Genomic DNA, 14,004 nt, shown 5'->3' with positions numbered 1-14,004 from the left:
ATCATAGGGTGCACTTTTCTTCAAGGGATGCCGTTTTTAATTCTACTAATTTGCTTTGTGGTGGTTTACAAAACACATTTACATGTGGCGTACTCACATTACAATGGTCTTACATTCACTCGCATATAACGCTGCAACGATGACACATTTTCAAAAATATGTCGGGCTTGCAGCCGGTCGTCGTTAGCTTCCATCCACGATATTTTGACTGGACAACAGCCATCCATCCTCAGACTGACGAAGACGCCCTCCGTTTCATAATATATAGTGTCCAGCGAGTATTCTGCGCATGCGTCAAAATCATATGCCCCCCCAGGGGGTCCACAACTCTTTTGTGGACACGTGCGTAGCGAGCACGGGACCCTGAGCTAATGTGGCCCTCCTTCCTTTCCGGGCTGCATACCTTCCCTTCCCTTTCCGCATCCCTCCCCGTCCCCCATCTTCGCCCCCCCCCCTCACCTCTGGCTCTTTCCTTCCCTTTCTCCCCCTCTGGGAGTATGGTTTGTGCCTACGTCCGGAGACGGACGCTCGAAACTGTTCCAAATTCCTTGCTTTCTAGACTTGCAAGTCCTCGTCCTTCCTCTGTCCTTCTCTTTTCCTTCCCTCTTCTCCTTGCCCTTTTCTCCGCTGCGGCGTTTGAGACCTCCTCTTCTTTCCTTTCCCTTTCTCTTTTTTCCTCCCTGTGCGTGTCTGAAGGCCGACCCACGCACTTCCATGCGTAGCCGGTGACGGGGTAACGCGTAATTCCCCGCCCCGGGTAGACAGGTAGGACACCTACGTACCCCCTGGTAACGGCCAGGCCCAGGGAGGGGTGATTACCCGAGCTGATACCTTCCGAAAGTGCCGATTGGTCCCTCCGTCCGTTTGTCGGGAGGTGTGACCTGAGGTGTGAACAATCACCTAAGGCGGGTGTGCCCTCGGTGAGGGCCCCCACAAGGGAGGAGCGCGCCATCGGAGACGCCGGTAATCATGGGGGATTCTTCCGCAATGGTTTCCTCACCTTCCACTATGTCTGCTCACAAACGTAAGTTCACTGAGTCTCAGCCACAGACGGTTCTTCCATCGTTGCCACAGTTCCTTGTTGTTTCTCGGTCTGACGAAGGTCACGACTTTTCCATGGTCAACCCTTTCATTATTCAGAAAGGTGTCGACGCAATTGCGGGTCCTGTAAAGTCTTGTTCCAGATTACGGAATGGCACCCTGTTGTTGGAAACACACAGTGCCCTCCAGGCTCAAAAATTGCTGCGTACTTCTCTGCTCCACACCTTCCCTGTCCGGGTGGAACCGCACCGTACCTTAAATTCCTCGCGTGGAGTCGTTTATACACGCTCCCTCGATGGATTGTCTGACAAAGAAATTCAGCACTACCTGTCTGACCAGGGCGTCACGGCTGTTCAATCGGGTTATGAAAAAGGTTGACTCGAACATCATTCCAACCCGCACTGTCTTCTTGACATTTGACAAAGTTCAACTCCCATCAAAAATCAAAGCAGGCTGTGAGATAATTTCCGTTCGCCCTTATGTCCCAAACCCTATGCGTTGCTATCGATGTCAGCGGTTCAATCACACCAGCCAGTCCTGCTCCAATCCGGCTAAATGTGTTACGTGTGGCAAGGATGCCCATGAGGGTGCTTGTCCACCTCCATCCCCTCGCTGCATCAACTGTATGGGTGACCACGCTGCTTCCTCTCGAGATTGCCCCGTTTTTAAGGACGAAAAGCTCATCCAGGAAATAAGAGTGAAGGAAAAGGTGTCGACCTTTGCTGCTCGACAGTTACTCGCCAGTCGACAGCCCACCGTGCCTCAGAAAGGAAAATACAGCACTGTCCTTGCTTCTCCTCGGCCAACAAAGGAGGCGGCCACGCAGACTTGCGACCTCACATTTAGTACCACGGTCGTAAGATCGGCCAGCGCAAAGATCGCCCGTTCAACCTCACCACTTTCGCCTGCCCACTCTATGGCTCACCCTTCGTCGGGTTCTGCTAAATCTCGAGCCCAAAAGTCAGACGCCAAGTCTTCGAAAAAAGAGCATTCTCGTGAAGAGTTTTTACGTACTGCAACTTCACAACCATCAAAAATCAAAGCAGGCTGTGAGATAATTTCCGTTCGCCCTTATGTCTCAAACCCTATGCGTTGCTATCGATGTCAGCGGTTCAATCACACCAGCCAGTCCTGCTCCAATCCGGCTAAATGTGTTACGTGTGGCAAGGATGCCCATGAGGGTGCTTGTCCACCTCCATCCCCTCGCTGCATCAACTGTATGGGTGACCACGCTGCTTCCTCTCGAGATTGCCCCGTTTTTAAGGACGAAAAGCTCATCCAGGAAATAAGAGTGAAGGAAAAGGTGTCGACCTTTGCTGCTCGACAGTTACTCGCCAGTCGACAGCCCACCGTGCCTCAGAAAGGAAAATACAGCACTGTCCTTGCTTCTCCTCGGCCAACAAAGGAGGCGGCCACGCAGACTTGCGACCTCACATTTAGTACCACGGTCGTAAGATCGGCCAGCGCAAAGATCGCCCGTTCAACCTCACCACTTTCGCCTGCCCACTCTATGGCTCACCCTTCGTCGGGTTCTGCTAAATCTCGAGCCCAAAAGTCAGACGCCAAGTCTTCGAAAAAAGAGCATTCTCGTGAAGAGTTTTTACGTACTGCAACTTCACAACCATCGGTTCCTCCTTCATCTAAACATCATACTTCCAAGAAGGCTACGAAGAAACACAGTTCCTCTCCTTCTCCGCCAAGGCGTGTCCCATCTACAGCATCACCTGGCGGAAATCGCCCTCGGCCATCTTCTGTGTCGCCGAGGCGCACTGCTGGTGGCCGGTCAACTGGCCGATCGTTGGTGGCAGGAGCTGCTCCTGACCAACCTATGGATCAGGATCTTCTGCCTTCGACTGAATGCCATTCCATGCTGCCGGTCGCAAGCTCTGAGCAGTCGTTGAGTTGACAGCACCCTTGGTCACGTTCCTCCATTTTCTGTTCACCCTATGTCCATTATCCACTGGAATATCCGCGGCATTCGCGCCAATCGGGATGAATTGTCGATCCTCTTACGATCCTACTCGCCGGTCATCTTCTGTCTTCAGGAAACACAGCTGCGTCCCCATGACCGCTTTGTTCTCCCTCATTTTCAGTCCGTCCGATATGACCTCCCCTCTGTTGAAGGCACTCCAGCCCATGGAGGACTCATGATTCTGCTCCATGATACTCTCCATTATCACCCAATCCCCTTAAACAGTTCTTTCCAAGCTGTCGCCGTCCGTCTTTCCCTTTCTGGATACACGTTCTCTCTTTGTACGGTATACATTCCATCGTCTACACCAATGGCACGAGCTGATCTCCTTCATCTTCTTGATCAGCTTCCACCCCCCTATTTGCTGGTTGGGGACTTCAATGCCCACCACCCGCTTTGGGGATCTCCACATCCTTGTCCACGTGGCTCACTATTGCTAGACGTCTTCCACCAAGCGGATCTAGTCTGCCTCAACACTGGGGTTCCCACATTTTTGTCTGCCTCCACGGCAAATTTATCTCATTTGGACCTTGCGGTCGGTACTGTTCCGCTAGCTCGGCGCTTCGAATGGTTCGCCCTTGATGATACACACTCGAGTGACCACTTTCCATGTGTTCTTCGACTGCAGCCTCAACTGCCATATATGCGCTCGCGACGCTGGAAGTTTGCCCAAGCCGATTGGACACTTTTTTCGTCTCTAGCGACATTCGATGACCGTCGCTTTCCCAGCGTCGACGATGAGGTCACACATGTTACCGACGTTATTCTCACAGCTGCGGAACGTTCAATACCACGCACCTCCGAATTGCCCCGGCGCCCCCCAGTTCCTTGGTGGAACGAGGCATGCCGTGACGCAATACGTGAGCGGCGACGTGCTCTTCGCATTTTCCGTCACCATCCAACTTTGGCCAACTGTATCCGATATAAGCAGCTCCGTGCGCGATGCCGTCGCTTCATCCGCGATAGCAAGAAGGCATGCTGGAAATTCTTTATTAGCTCATTTAACACCTTCACTCCCTCCTCGGAAGTTTGGAGTCGGCTTCGACGGTTCTCAGGCGCGCCTAGTTTCTCCCCGGCCTCTGGGCTCACTGTCGCGCATGATACCTTAGTGGACCCCGTCGCAATTTCTAACTCATTGGGTCAGCACTTTGCTGAGATTTCGAGCTCTTCAAATTACCCGCCAGCGTTTCTCCCGAAGAAACGTGCAGCGGAAGTGTGACATCTTGCTTTCTCCTCTTAAAATCACGAAAGCTACAATACTGTTTTCTCCATGCGGGAACTCGGACATGCCCTCTCTTCTTCTCGCTCCTCCGCCCCAGGACCGGATGGTATCCATGTCCAAATGTTGCTGCATTTATCAACCCATAGCCTGCGTTACCTCCTTCGCCTTTATAATCGAATTTGGACCGACAGTACCTTTCCCAGGCGATGGCGGGAAGCTATTGTCGTTCCCGTTCCGAAACCTGGAAAGGACAAACATCTCCCCTCTAGCTATCGCCCCATTTCTCTCACGAGTAGTGTCTGTAAGGTTTTGGAGCGTATGGTGAATTACCGTTTAGCTTGGTGGCTGGAATCCCGCAGTCTTTTAACACCAGCCCAATGCGGATTCCGAAAGCATCGTTCTGCCGTTGACCATCTTGTTGCTCTCTCCACTTATATCATGAACAATTTTCTCCGGAAACGCCAAACGGTAGCAATATTTTTTGATCTGGAGAGAGCATACGATACCTGTTGGAGGACAGGCATCCTCCTCACACTGTTCTCTTGGGGCTTTCGAGGCCGGCTGCCCCTTTTTCTTCGCGAATTTGTGGCAGAGCGCACATTTAGGGTGCGGGTGAACACTACTCTCTCCCGTACTTTCTCCCAAGAAAACGGGGTACCCCAGGGCTCCGTGCTGAGTGTTGTACTGTTTGCCATCGCCATTAATCCAATTATGGATTGTCTCCTTCCTGATGTCTCGGGCTCCCTCTTTGTGGACGATTTTGCGATCTACTACAGCTCCTTACATCTAGGTCCTGTCAACCTTCCGTTTTCCGACGTCGCTAAATTCTTGGGTCTTATGTTTGACAGAAAACTGTGCTGGTCCTCCCACGTTTCCTATCTTTCGGCTCGCTGTCTACGTTCCCTTAACACCCTCCGCGTCCTGAATGGTACCTCCTGGGGAGCGGACCGAGTGGTCCTTCTCCGCCTCTATCGCGCCTTAGTGCGCTCGAAATTGGATTATGGAAGCATAGTCTACTCCTCTGCTCGGCCGTCTATTCTTCGGCGTCTCGACTCTATCCACCACCGTGGATTACGTTTAGTGTCTGGAGCTTTTTACACCAGCCCTGTGGAAAGCCTTTATGCTGAGACTGCTGAACCTCCGCTGTCCAATCGGCGGGCAGTCCTTCTGAGTCGTTATGCTAGCCATCTGTCTTCCATGCCTGCTAATCCAGCCCATGACCTTTTTTTCGACGCCTCCTTTGATGTCGGGTATGCAGGCCGCTCCTCCTCCCTACTACCCCCGGGAGTCCGCTTCCGTCAACTGCTCCATTCTCTTTCCTTCCACTTTCCTAAAACCTTCTTGACAACTTGGGGTACAGCACCGCCTTGGCTCCGTCCCCGGATCGACTTGCTCAGAGACCTATGTCAATTTCCAAAGGATGGTACCCCTACACTTGTCTACCGTCGGGCATTTGCTGCTCTATGTGCACAAATGACGGAAGCCACATTTATTTACACCGACAGCTCGAAAACATCGTTAGGTGTAGGGAGTGCCTATATTGTTGGCGACACCCCAAATCACTTTCGGCTTCCCGACCAGTGTTCGGTTTATACTGCGGAGCTTTACGCTGTTCTCTAGGCTGTCCACTACATCCGCCGCCATCAGCGGATACAGTACGTAATCTGCTCAGATTCTCTCAGCTCTCTCCTAAGTCTCCAAGCTCTTTACCCTGTGCACCCTCTGGTCCACCGGATTCAGGACTGTCTGCGCTTGCTCCACCTGGGGGGCGTCTCAGTGGCGTTTCTCTGGCTCCCGGGACACGCTGGTATCTATGGGAATGAGGCGGCCGATATAGCGGCCAAGGCTGCAGTCTCTCTTCCTCGGCCAGCTATTCAGTCTCTTCCGTTTACCGATCTACGGAGCGGTTTATGTCGCCAAGTTGCTCATTTATGGCGTGCGCATTGGTCAACACTTCCCCATAATAAATTGCGGGAAGTGAAAGCCCTTCCTTGCGCTTGGACCTCTTCCTCCCGAACGCGTCGTCGGGAGGAGGTAATTTTAGCTAGACTCCGGATAGGGCACTGTCTTTTTAGCCATCGACATCTTTTAAGCGGTGATCCTCCCCCACTCTGTCCCCACTGCTGTCAGCTGTGGACGGTCAGACACCTTTTAATTGAATGCCCCTATTTTAATCCGTTACGCTCCCGTCTACAGCTATCGCCTGATCTATCGTCGATTTTAGCAGATGACGCGCTCAGCTGACCGCGTTCTACAGTTTATTAGTGACAGTGAAATGACGTCAGTCATTTGATTTTTTTTTTTTTGGGGGACAACCAACCCCTTTCTATAGTGGATTTTTAAGCATTCCTTCTGCCTTTAGTTTCTCAAATTTTATGACTTTGTTCCCATTGCTGCTGATTTTAAATTTCGTTTTTTTCCTGATTTCTACGTCACGGGCTGGGCGCTAATGACCATAGAAGTTTTGCGCCCTAAAACCACAAACAAAAAAAAAAAACAAAAAAAAAATTTATCATATGCAGAGACGAACCACACCGCCTGCCAGCAGCGCCCTCGCTGGTGGAACTGCAGAACTCAGCTGTCTTCGGCGTTGTCAGTTGCCGCGGCCATCGGAGTACTCTGACGTATTCGTCTGGAGCAGATCTTAGAGGTGACGGGGTTCCACGCATTATCTAGCTGATAGCCATTGCCACGGTTCATAAAATTGTCTGTCATGCGAATTTCCACTGATTCTTTTATGAACGGAGTCCCAATAGGATGTTAGTGTGGCCAAAATTGTTGTCTTGCATTACGAAAGAAAATGGCTCTGAGCACTATGGGACTCAACTGCTGAGGTCATTAGTCCACTAGAACTTAGAACTAGTTAAACCTAACTAACCTAAGGACATCACAAACATCCATGCCCGAGGCAGGATTCGAACCTGCGACCGTAGCGGTCTTGCGGTTCCAGACTGCAGCGCCTTTAACCGCACGGCCACTTCGGCCGGCTCTTGCATTACTCCATTGAGTGTCCAGTGGAAATGCAATGCTTAGCAATTGCAGACTTGCTTGGTTGCAAAAGGCGAGTACAGCGTTGATGTTCAGTGCAACGTTCTTCTACTGTTCGCAATGTTTGTCCTGTATATGACATGCCACACTGACAAGGTATTTTATACATTCCCGCCTTCCGCATTACCAGATCGCCTTTCACTGGTCCCAGCAGGTCGGAAATCTTCGATGGTGGACGGAAAATTACTTTCACTTCGAAACCGTGGAGGATTCGTGCAATTTTGAAGGAAATGTTGCCAACAAAGGAAAGAAAAGCTAAAGATTTAGTAGACGTGCTCTCTTCTTTCTCCACTCCCTGTTTCTTTGGCTTAATTGCAAGTGCCTTGCTAATTTTCCGGGTAGAATATCCATTCTCTTTGAAAACCCTCTTCGGATGGGCAAGCTCTTCAGGCAAACTATCTGCATCTGACACTACATGAGCTCTGTGTACAAGTGTTTTAAGTACACTCATTGTTTGCGATGGGTGATGGCAGCTGGACGAATTTAAATACAAATCAGTATGTGTGGGCTTTCGATAAACCGAATGCCCCAGAGAGCCATCACTCTTCCGTCTAACTAGCACATCCAAGAAAGGGAGGCAACCATTTTTCTCTAATTCCATGGTAAACCGAATGTTCTCATGAATGGAGTTGAGGCGATCTAAAAACTCCATTAATTTTCGTTCTCCATGAGGACACAGTACGGAAGTGTCATCCACGTACCTCCAATAAACAGTTGGTTTGAGGGCTTCTGATTCATGAGAACATTCGGTTTATCTGAGGGTGGTTGACAGTTGTCCAGTCGAAGTATCGTGGATGGAAGCTAACGACGGCCGGCTGCAAGCCCGAAATCTTTTTGAATATTCAGTTCGCCGGGAAAATTTTAAATTTCACTGTGGCACGCGACTACGAAGGCTTTCCCGGCGTAATAATTGATAATATTCTTCTCGGGTATGCAGCCGGATCATAACGTCTTCATGACATATATTTCCGCGGTCCAACTGGCCGCCATCTTCAGGTGAGAGTCCTGGTGCACGATCTCGCCGGAACTGACACATTTATCAAACTCTAAGCAGCGCCACAGTTTAGCTGTTAACCCATATACTATCAAGATCAACGGGATGTACGTTCGACACGGAACCGATCACCTCTGCCGTGCCTTCACAACTGCCGCTTTGTTACCCTGACACAGGGTAGGAACTTTCTTCCTTGTGTTTTGGGCCAGTCAAAGCCCTCCGTTTTGTTTTCTGTATATATGTTGCCTTCTGGGGTCAACCGCTGGCAATCTCCTGCCGTGGAGGATGTAATACCACGTCACCAGGGACGCTATGTGTCCCCCAGTTTACTTACCATCTCCCTCTGCCTCCCTCTCTATCCCCCCCCCCATTCGCCCCCCCCCCTCTCTCTCTCTCACTCTCTCTCTCTCTCTCTCTCTCTCTCTCTCTCTCTCTCTCTCTCACACACACACACAAACACACACACACACACACACACACACTCCAGTGCAACATGTTGCCCAATATTGCGTAATCTTAGGTATCATTCATTGACTACACGCTATTAACATAAGCATTATAACCCCTTCCTTACATTGCTGTTACAGTCACAAAAAAGGTGCACTATCTGTGTGACATCAGATCTCTTTAATTTTACCTTGATGGTGTTTCCACCAGATAGGCAGAGGCTGGACAAACATATGGAAACAAGATGAAACATGGGTGCCTGAACATACGGCGTGGCGCACGAAATGTGTTACCATTTTGTTTTTGAATACAAACTTTGTCAATACAATCTGAAAGGTAAATATACTACAATGAAGAGCCGTCCATGGAGATTTGTTCTAGCTCAGCACATGCTCAATATGTCCACCATTTCGTTTCGTAACTTCCTTCAAACGAATAATGAAGTTAGTGATTACCCTACGGCACCTGTCTTCCGTAATTTCACTGGAAGCTTGAAGAATAAGTCTTCTGAACTCCATTGAATCACGTGGACGTTTCGGGAAAATTTTTTCCCTTAGGTACCCGCAAAGAAAAAAGTCGCATGGATTGAGGTCTGGACTATTGGGGGGCCAATTTTATCTGTCATTGAAGCGACCTGGAAACCTGAGTGAAACGATCCGCATGTCGAAATGCTCGTGTAAAAACTCCAACACAGTGTTTGCAGTATGTGGCCTTGCTCCATCTTGCATGAACCACTGCCTGTTGAAGGGCAAGGCAGTAGCAAGAAGCTGTGGAATGAAGCTATTGTGAAGCATGCTCAAATAACGCTCGCTGTTCACAGTTTCTTAAAAGAAAAAGGGTCCAATAAGTCGGTGACTGGAAATTGCTGCCCACGCTGTAATCCTCAGAGCATAATGTTGTCGTTCATGAAGCACTTGTTCGTTTTCAGTGGCCCAAAAGCGTACATTTTGTTTTAACCACACCGTCTAAATGAAAATGCACCTCGTCCGAAAACCAAAGATTGTTGAGAGTTTCTTCCCTATCCTCCCTCCGCCAACTGAGCAAACAGTAGTCTCTGCTGCTTGTGTTCTTCAGTGAGCTTCTATGCACAGGTCATCTTGTATGGGTACATAATATTATGGAGGTCACTTTTAAGAATGCGTTGAACGGAGCGTCTGGATATTCCCAGTTGCTCTGCTGCCTTTCTACACGATTTCCCGGGACTTCTCGGTACAGCAACTCGTACCGCTTCAATATTCTCCGGCGAACAAACAGGCTTAGGCCGAGGTCGCTTCGCTTCCAATACTGTTCCTTCCTGTACAAATTTATCGTACAACCTGTGGATGGTCTTCTTGCAAGGGTCCCATCGTGCGTTAAACTGTTGTCGGAAACGCCTCTGAGTCACAACAAGGCTTTTCGTTTCATGAAAAAGTAACACAATTGCCGATCGTTGCTGTGTCGTCAGTCTTCCATTGTCAGCCATTGCTGCTTACTAGTCTCCTAGCGGCAGTATCGTGAATTACACGTCATTTCGTAACTCATTTGTTTTTCCAAGCGCTGCTTGGTACTGCTGTAGAGATCCCAGCAGAATATCTAATGTACGTCGTAAATTGTGAAAGAAACATTTGCTAACACATTTCGTGCGCCACCCTGTAAATGCAGATCTCTTTTGTGTTTTCTGATGAAAGCTGGTTCTGCCTCGGTGCCAGTGATGGTCGCATGATTGTTAGGAGGGGGCCAGCTGAGGCCCTACAACCAACTTATCTGCGTGATAGACACACTAGACCAACATCTGTAATGTGTATTAAGAGTTGTAGCCTTAGTATCCAGAGACCTGTTACGGTCAGACAGCAGCAGCAGCAGGTACTCACCCTGGTGGCTGTAGCCCGGGTCGCAGGTACACGTGTGCAGGTCCGTGCAGGAGCCGTGTTCGCAGCCTCGCAACTCGCACGGACTCAGGCAGCTGTTGTCTGCTGGTGCTGCCAGGTAGCCCTCCTTACAGCTGCACCTGTCGCACAAGTCGTTAATATGTAGAGTAGCCAAAATAAAATTGGCTCTGAAAATACACTGAAGTGGAACAATCTCAACAACAACAAATATTTAATGTAGAGTAACGAATTCTGGAATACATTTGTCCAGGTAACACATTCAAGTGATTAACATTGCAAGATAAGAAAAATGGTTCAAATGGCTCTGAGCACTATGGGACTTAACTTCTGAAGTCATCGGTCCCCTAGACTTAGAACAACTTAAACCTAACTAACCTAAGGACATCACACAAACCTAAGAACATCACACGCATCCATGCTCGAGGCAGGATTCGAACCTACGACAATAGCGGTCGTGCGGTTCCAGACTGTAGCGCCTAGAACCGCTCTGCCTCTCCGGCCGGCATTTACAACATCACAAGTTGAGGTAAGCGAGAGTTCAGCCATTGCAGATGTAAAATACTGGTGAATTAATAACTGGTGTACCGACAAGAATGTCGAATTCAAGCATGCAAACGTCCATGCACTGCGTTGCACCTATGCCGGATGTCAGTTTATGGGATGGCTCAAAATGGTTCAAATGGCTCTTAGCACTATGGGACTCAACTGCTGTGGTCATCAGTCCCCTAGAACTTAGAACTACTTACACCTAACTAACCTAAGGACATCACATACACCCATGCCCGAGGCAGGATTCGAACCTGCGACCGTAGCAACAGCGCGGCTCCGGAATGGAACGCCTAGAACCGCACGGCCACCGCGGCCGGCGTTTATGGGATGGAGTTACACTACTGGCCATTACAATTGCTACACCAAGAAGAAATGCAGATGATAAACTGGTATACCTCGCACAAATATATTATACTAGAACTGACATGTGATTACATTTTCACGCAATTTGCGTGCATAGATCCTGAGAAATCAGTACCCAGAACAACCACCTCTGGCCGTAATAACGGCCTCGATACGCCTGGGCATTGAGTCAAACAGAGCTTGGATTGCGTGTACAGGTACAGCTGCCCATGCAGCTTCAACACGATACCACAGTTCATCAAGACTAGTGACTGGCATATTGTGACAAGCCAGTTGCTCGGCCACAAGTGACCAGACGTTTTCAGTTGGTGAGGGATCTGGAGAATGTGCTGGCCAAAGCAGCAGTCGAACATTTTCTATATCCAGAAAGGCCCGTCTAGGACCTGCAACATGCGGTCGTGCATTATCCTGCTGAAATGTAGGGTTTCGCAGGGATCGAATGAAGGGTAGAGCCAGGCTCGTAACACATCTGAAATGTAACGTCCACTGTTCAAAGTGCCGTCAAGGCGAACAAGAGGTGACCGAGATGTGTAAATAATGGTACCCCATACCATCACGCCGGGTGATACGCCAGTATGGCGATGACGAATACACGCTTCCAATGTGCGTTCACCGCGATGTCGCCAAACACGGATGCGACCATCACGATGCTGTAAAGAGAACCTGGATTCATCCGAAAAAATGACGTTTTCCCATTGGTGCAACTAGGTTCGTCGTCGAGTACACCATCGCAGGCGCTCCTGTCTGTGATGAAGCGTCAAGGGTAACCGCAGCCATGGTCTCCGTGCTGATAGTCCATGCTGCTGCAAACGTCGTCGAACTGTTCATGCAGATGGTTGTTGTCTTGCAAACGTCCCCATCTGTTGACTCAGGGATCGAGACGTGGCTGCAGGATCCGTCACACCCGTGCGGATAAGATGCCTGTCATCTCGACTGCTAGTGATACGAGGCCGTTGGGTTCCAACACGGCGTTCCGTATTACCCTCCTGAACCCACCGATACCATATTCTGCTAACAGTCATTGGATCTCGACCAACGCGAGCAGCAATGTCGCGATAAGATAAACCGCAATCGCGATAGGCTACAATCCGACCTTTATCAAAGTCGGAAACGTGATGGTATGCATTTCTTCTCCTTAAACGAGGCATCACAACAACGTTTCACCAGGAAACGCCGGTCAATTCTGTTTGGCTATCAGAAATCGGTTGGAAACTTTCGTCATGTCAGCACGTTGTAGGTGTCGCCACTGGTGCCAGCCTTGTGTGAATGCTCTGAAAAGCTAATCATTTGCATATCACAGCATCTTCTTCCTGTCGGTTAAATTTCGCGCCTGTAGCGCCTCATATTCGTGGTGTAGCAATTTTAATGGCCAGTAGTGTATATACCTGTTACACCTGGTCGCTCAGTACAGGGACGGTTAATGCTGTTTGTGGATGACGGTGGAGTTGTCGTACGATGTAGTTGGCTCATGTGCTCGGATGGCGACAGATTTGGTGATGGAGCAGGCCAACGCTACATGTCGATACTCTGTAGAGCATGTTGGGTTAGAATAGCGAACGTTATCCTGTTGAGAAACTCCTCCTAGAATGCTGTTCATGTCGGCCGTAGTGGCCGAGCGGTTCTAGGCGCTACAGTCTAAAACCGCGCGACCGCTGCGGTCGCAGATTCGAATCCTGCCTCGGGCATGATGTGAGTGATGTCCTTAGGTTAGTTAGATTTAAGTACTTCTAAGCTCTAGGGGACTGATGACCTCACAAGTTAAGTCCCATAGTGCTCAGAGCCATTTGAACCAATGCTGTTCATGGCTGGCAAGAAAGGGAATAACCAAAGTTGCAGTCAGCATGTTTGGGATAACAACGAGAGAGTGCGACGGAGCGGATTGGTTTCTCACTATCCTTTAAACGATCAATCCACCTACCTGAATAGGTTTCAGGTTGTCTGTCCCTTCACTCAGCGATGGTAGATACTGATGTAGCCGACAAAAGCTTCGTTGACGAAAATTCTACTAAATACCTGGAAAGCCACATACTCCAGTCCACGGGCAGTAGCTAAAAGTTAAACTATCGAGCGTTCAGGATTCTTGCATGACTCGTTTGAAGTCTAAATTTTCCTTTAAGTTGGTTTATTGTCTTCACAACAAGGCTCTGAGCACTATCTACCTCTAGATCTACATCTACATCCATACTCCGGAATTCACCTGACGGTGTGTGGCGGAGGGTACCTTGAGTACCTCCATCGGTTCTCCCTTCTATTCCAGTCTCGTATTGTTCGCGGAAAAAAGGATTGTCGGTATGCCTCTGTGTGGGCTCTAATCTCTCTGATTTTATCCTCATGGTCGCTTCGCGAGATATATGTAGGAGGGATCAATATACTGCTTGACTCCTCGGTGAAGGTATGTTCTCGAAACTTCAACAAAAGCACGTACCGAGCTACTGAGCGTCTCTCCTGCAGAGTCTTCCACTGGAGTTTATCTATCATCTCCGTAACGCTTTCGCGATTA

The 14,004-nt window shown here is 49.4% G+C and overlaps 1 protein-coding gene across 8 annotated transcripts in view; it reads right to left on the bottom strand.

Moving 5' to 3' along the window:
• LOC126428440 (epidermal growth factor-like protein) overlaps positions 1-14,004 on the bottom strand; it is a 163,066-nt gene that overhangs the window by 77,655 nt on the left and 71,407 nt on the right. For all 8 annotated transcript variants that reach the window (XM_050090368.1, XM_050090367.1, XM_050090370.1 and 5 more), the window contains one exon: positions 10,575-10,711. In XM_050090368.1, the coding sequence (XP_049946325.1) occupies positions 10,575-10,711 (137 nt within the window). The remainder of the gene's footprint in view (positions 1-10,574; positions 10,712-14,004) is intronic.

This window comes from Schistocerca serialis, chromosome 12 (assembly GCF_023864345.2).
Source record: "Schistocerca serialis cubense isolate TAMUIC-IGC-003099 chromosome 12, iqSchSeri2.2, whole genome shotgun sequence".
NCBI classification, from domain to species: Eukaryota; Metazoa; Arthropoda; class Insecta; order Orthoptera; family Acrididae; genus Schistocerca; species Schistocerca serialis.
The sequence above is the reverse complement of the archived record's forward strand: the minus strand, read 5'-3'. Positions and strand labels throughout refer to the sequence as shown.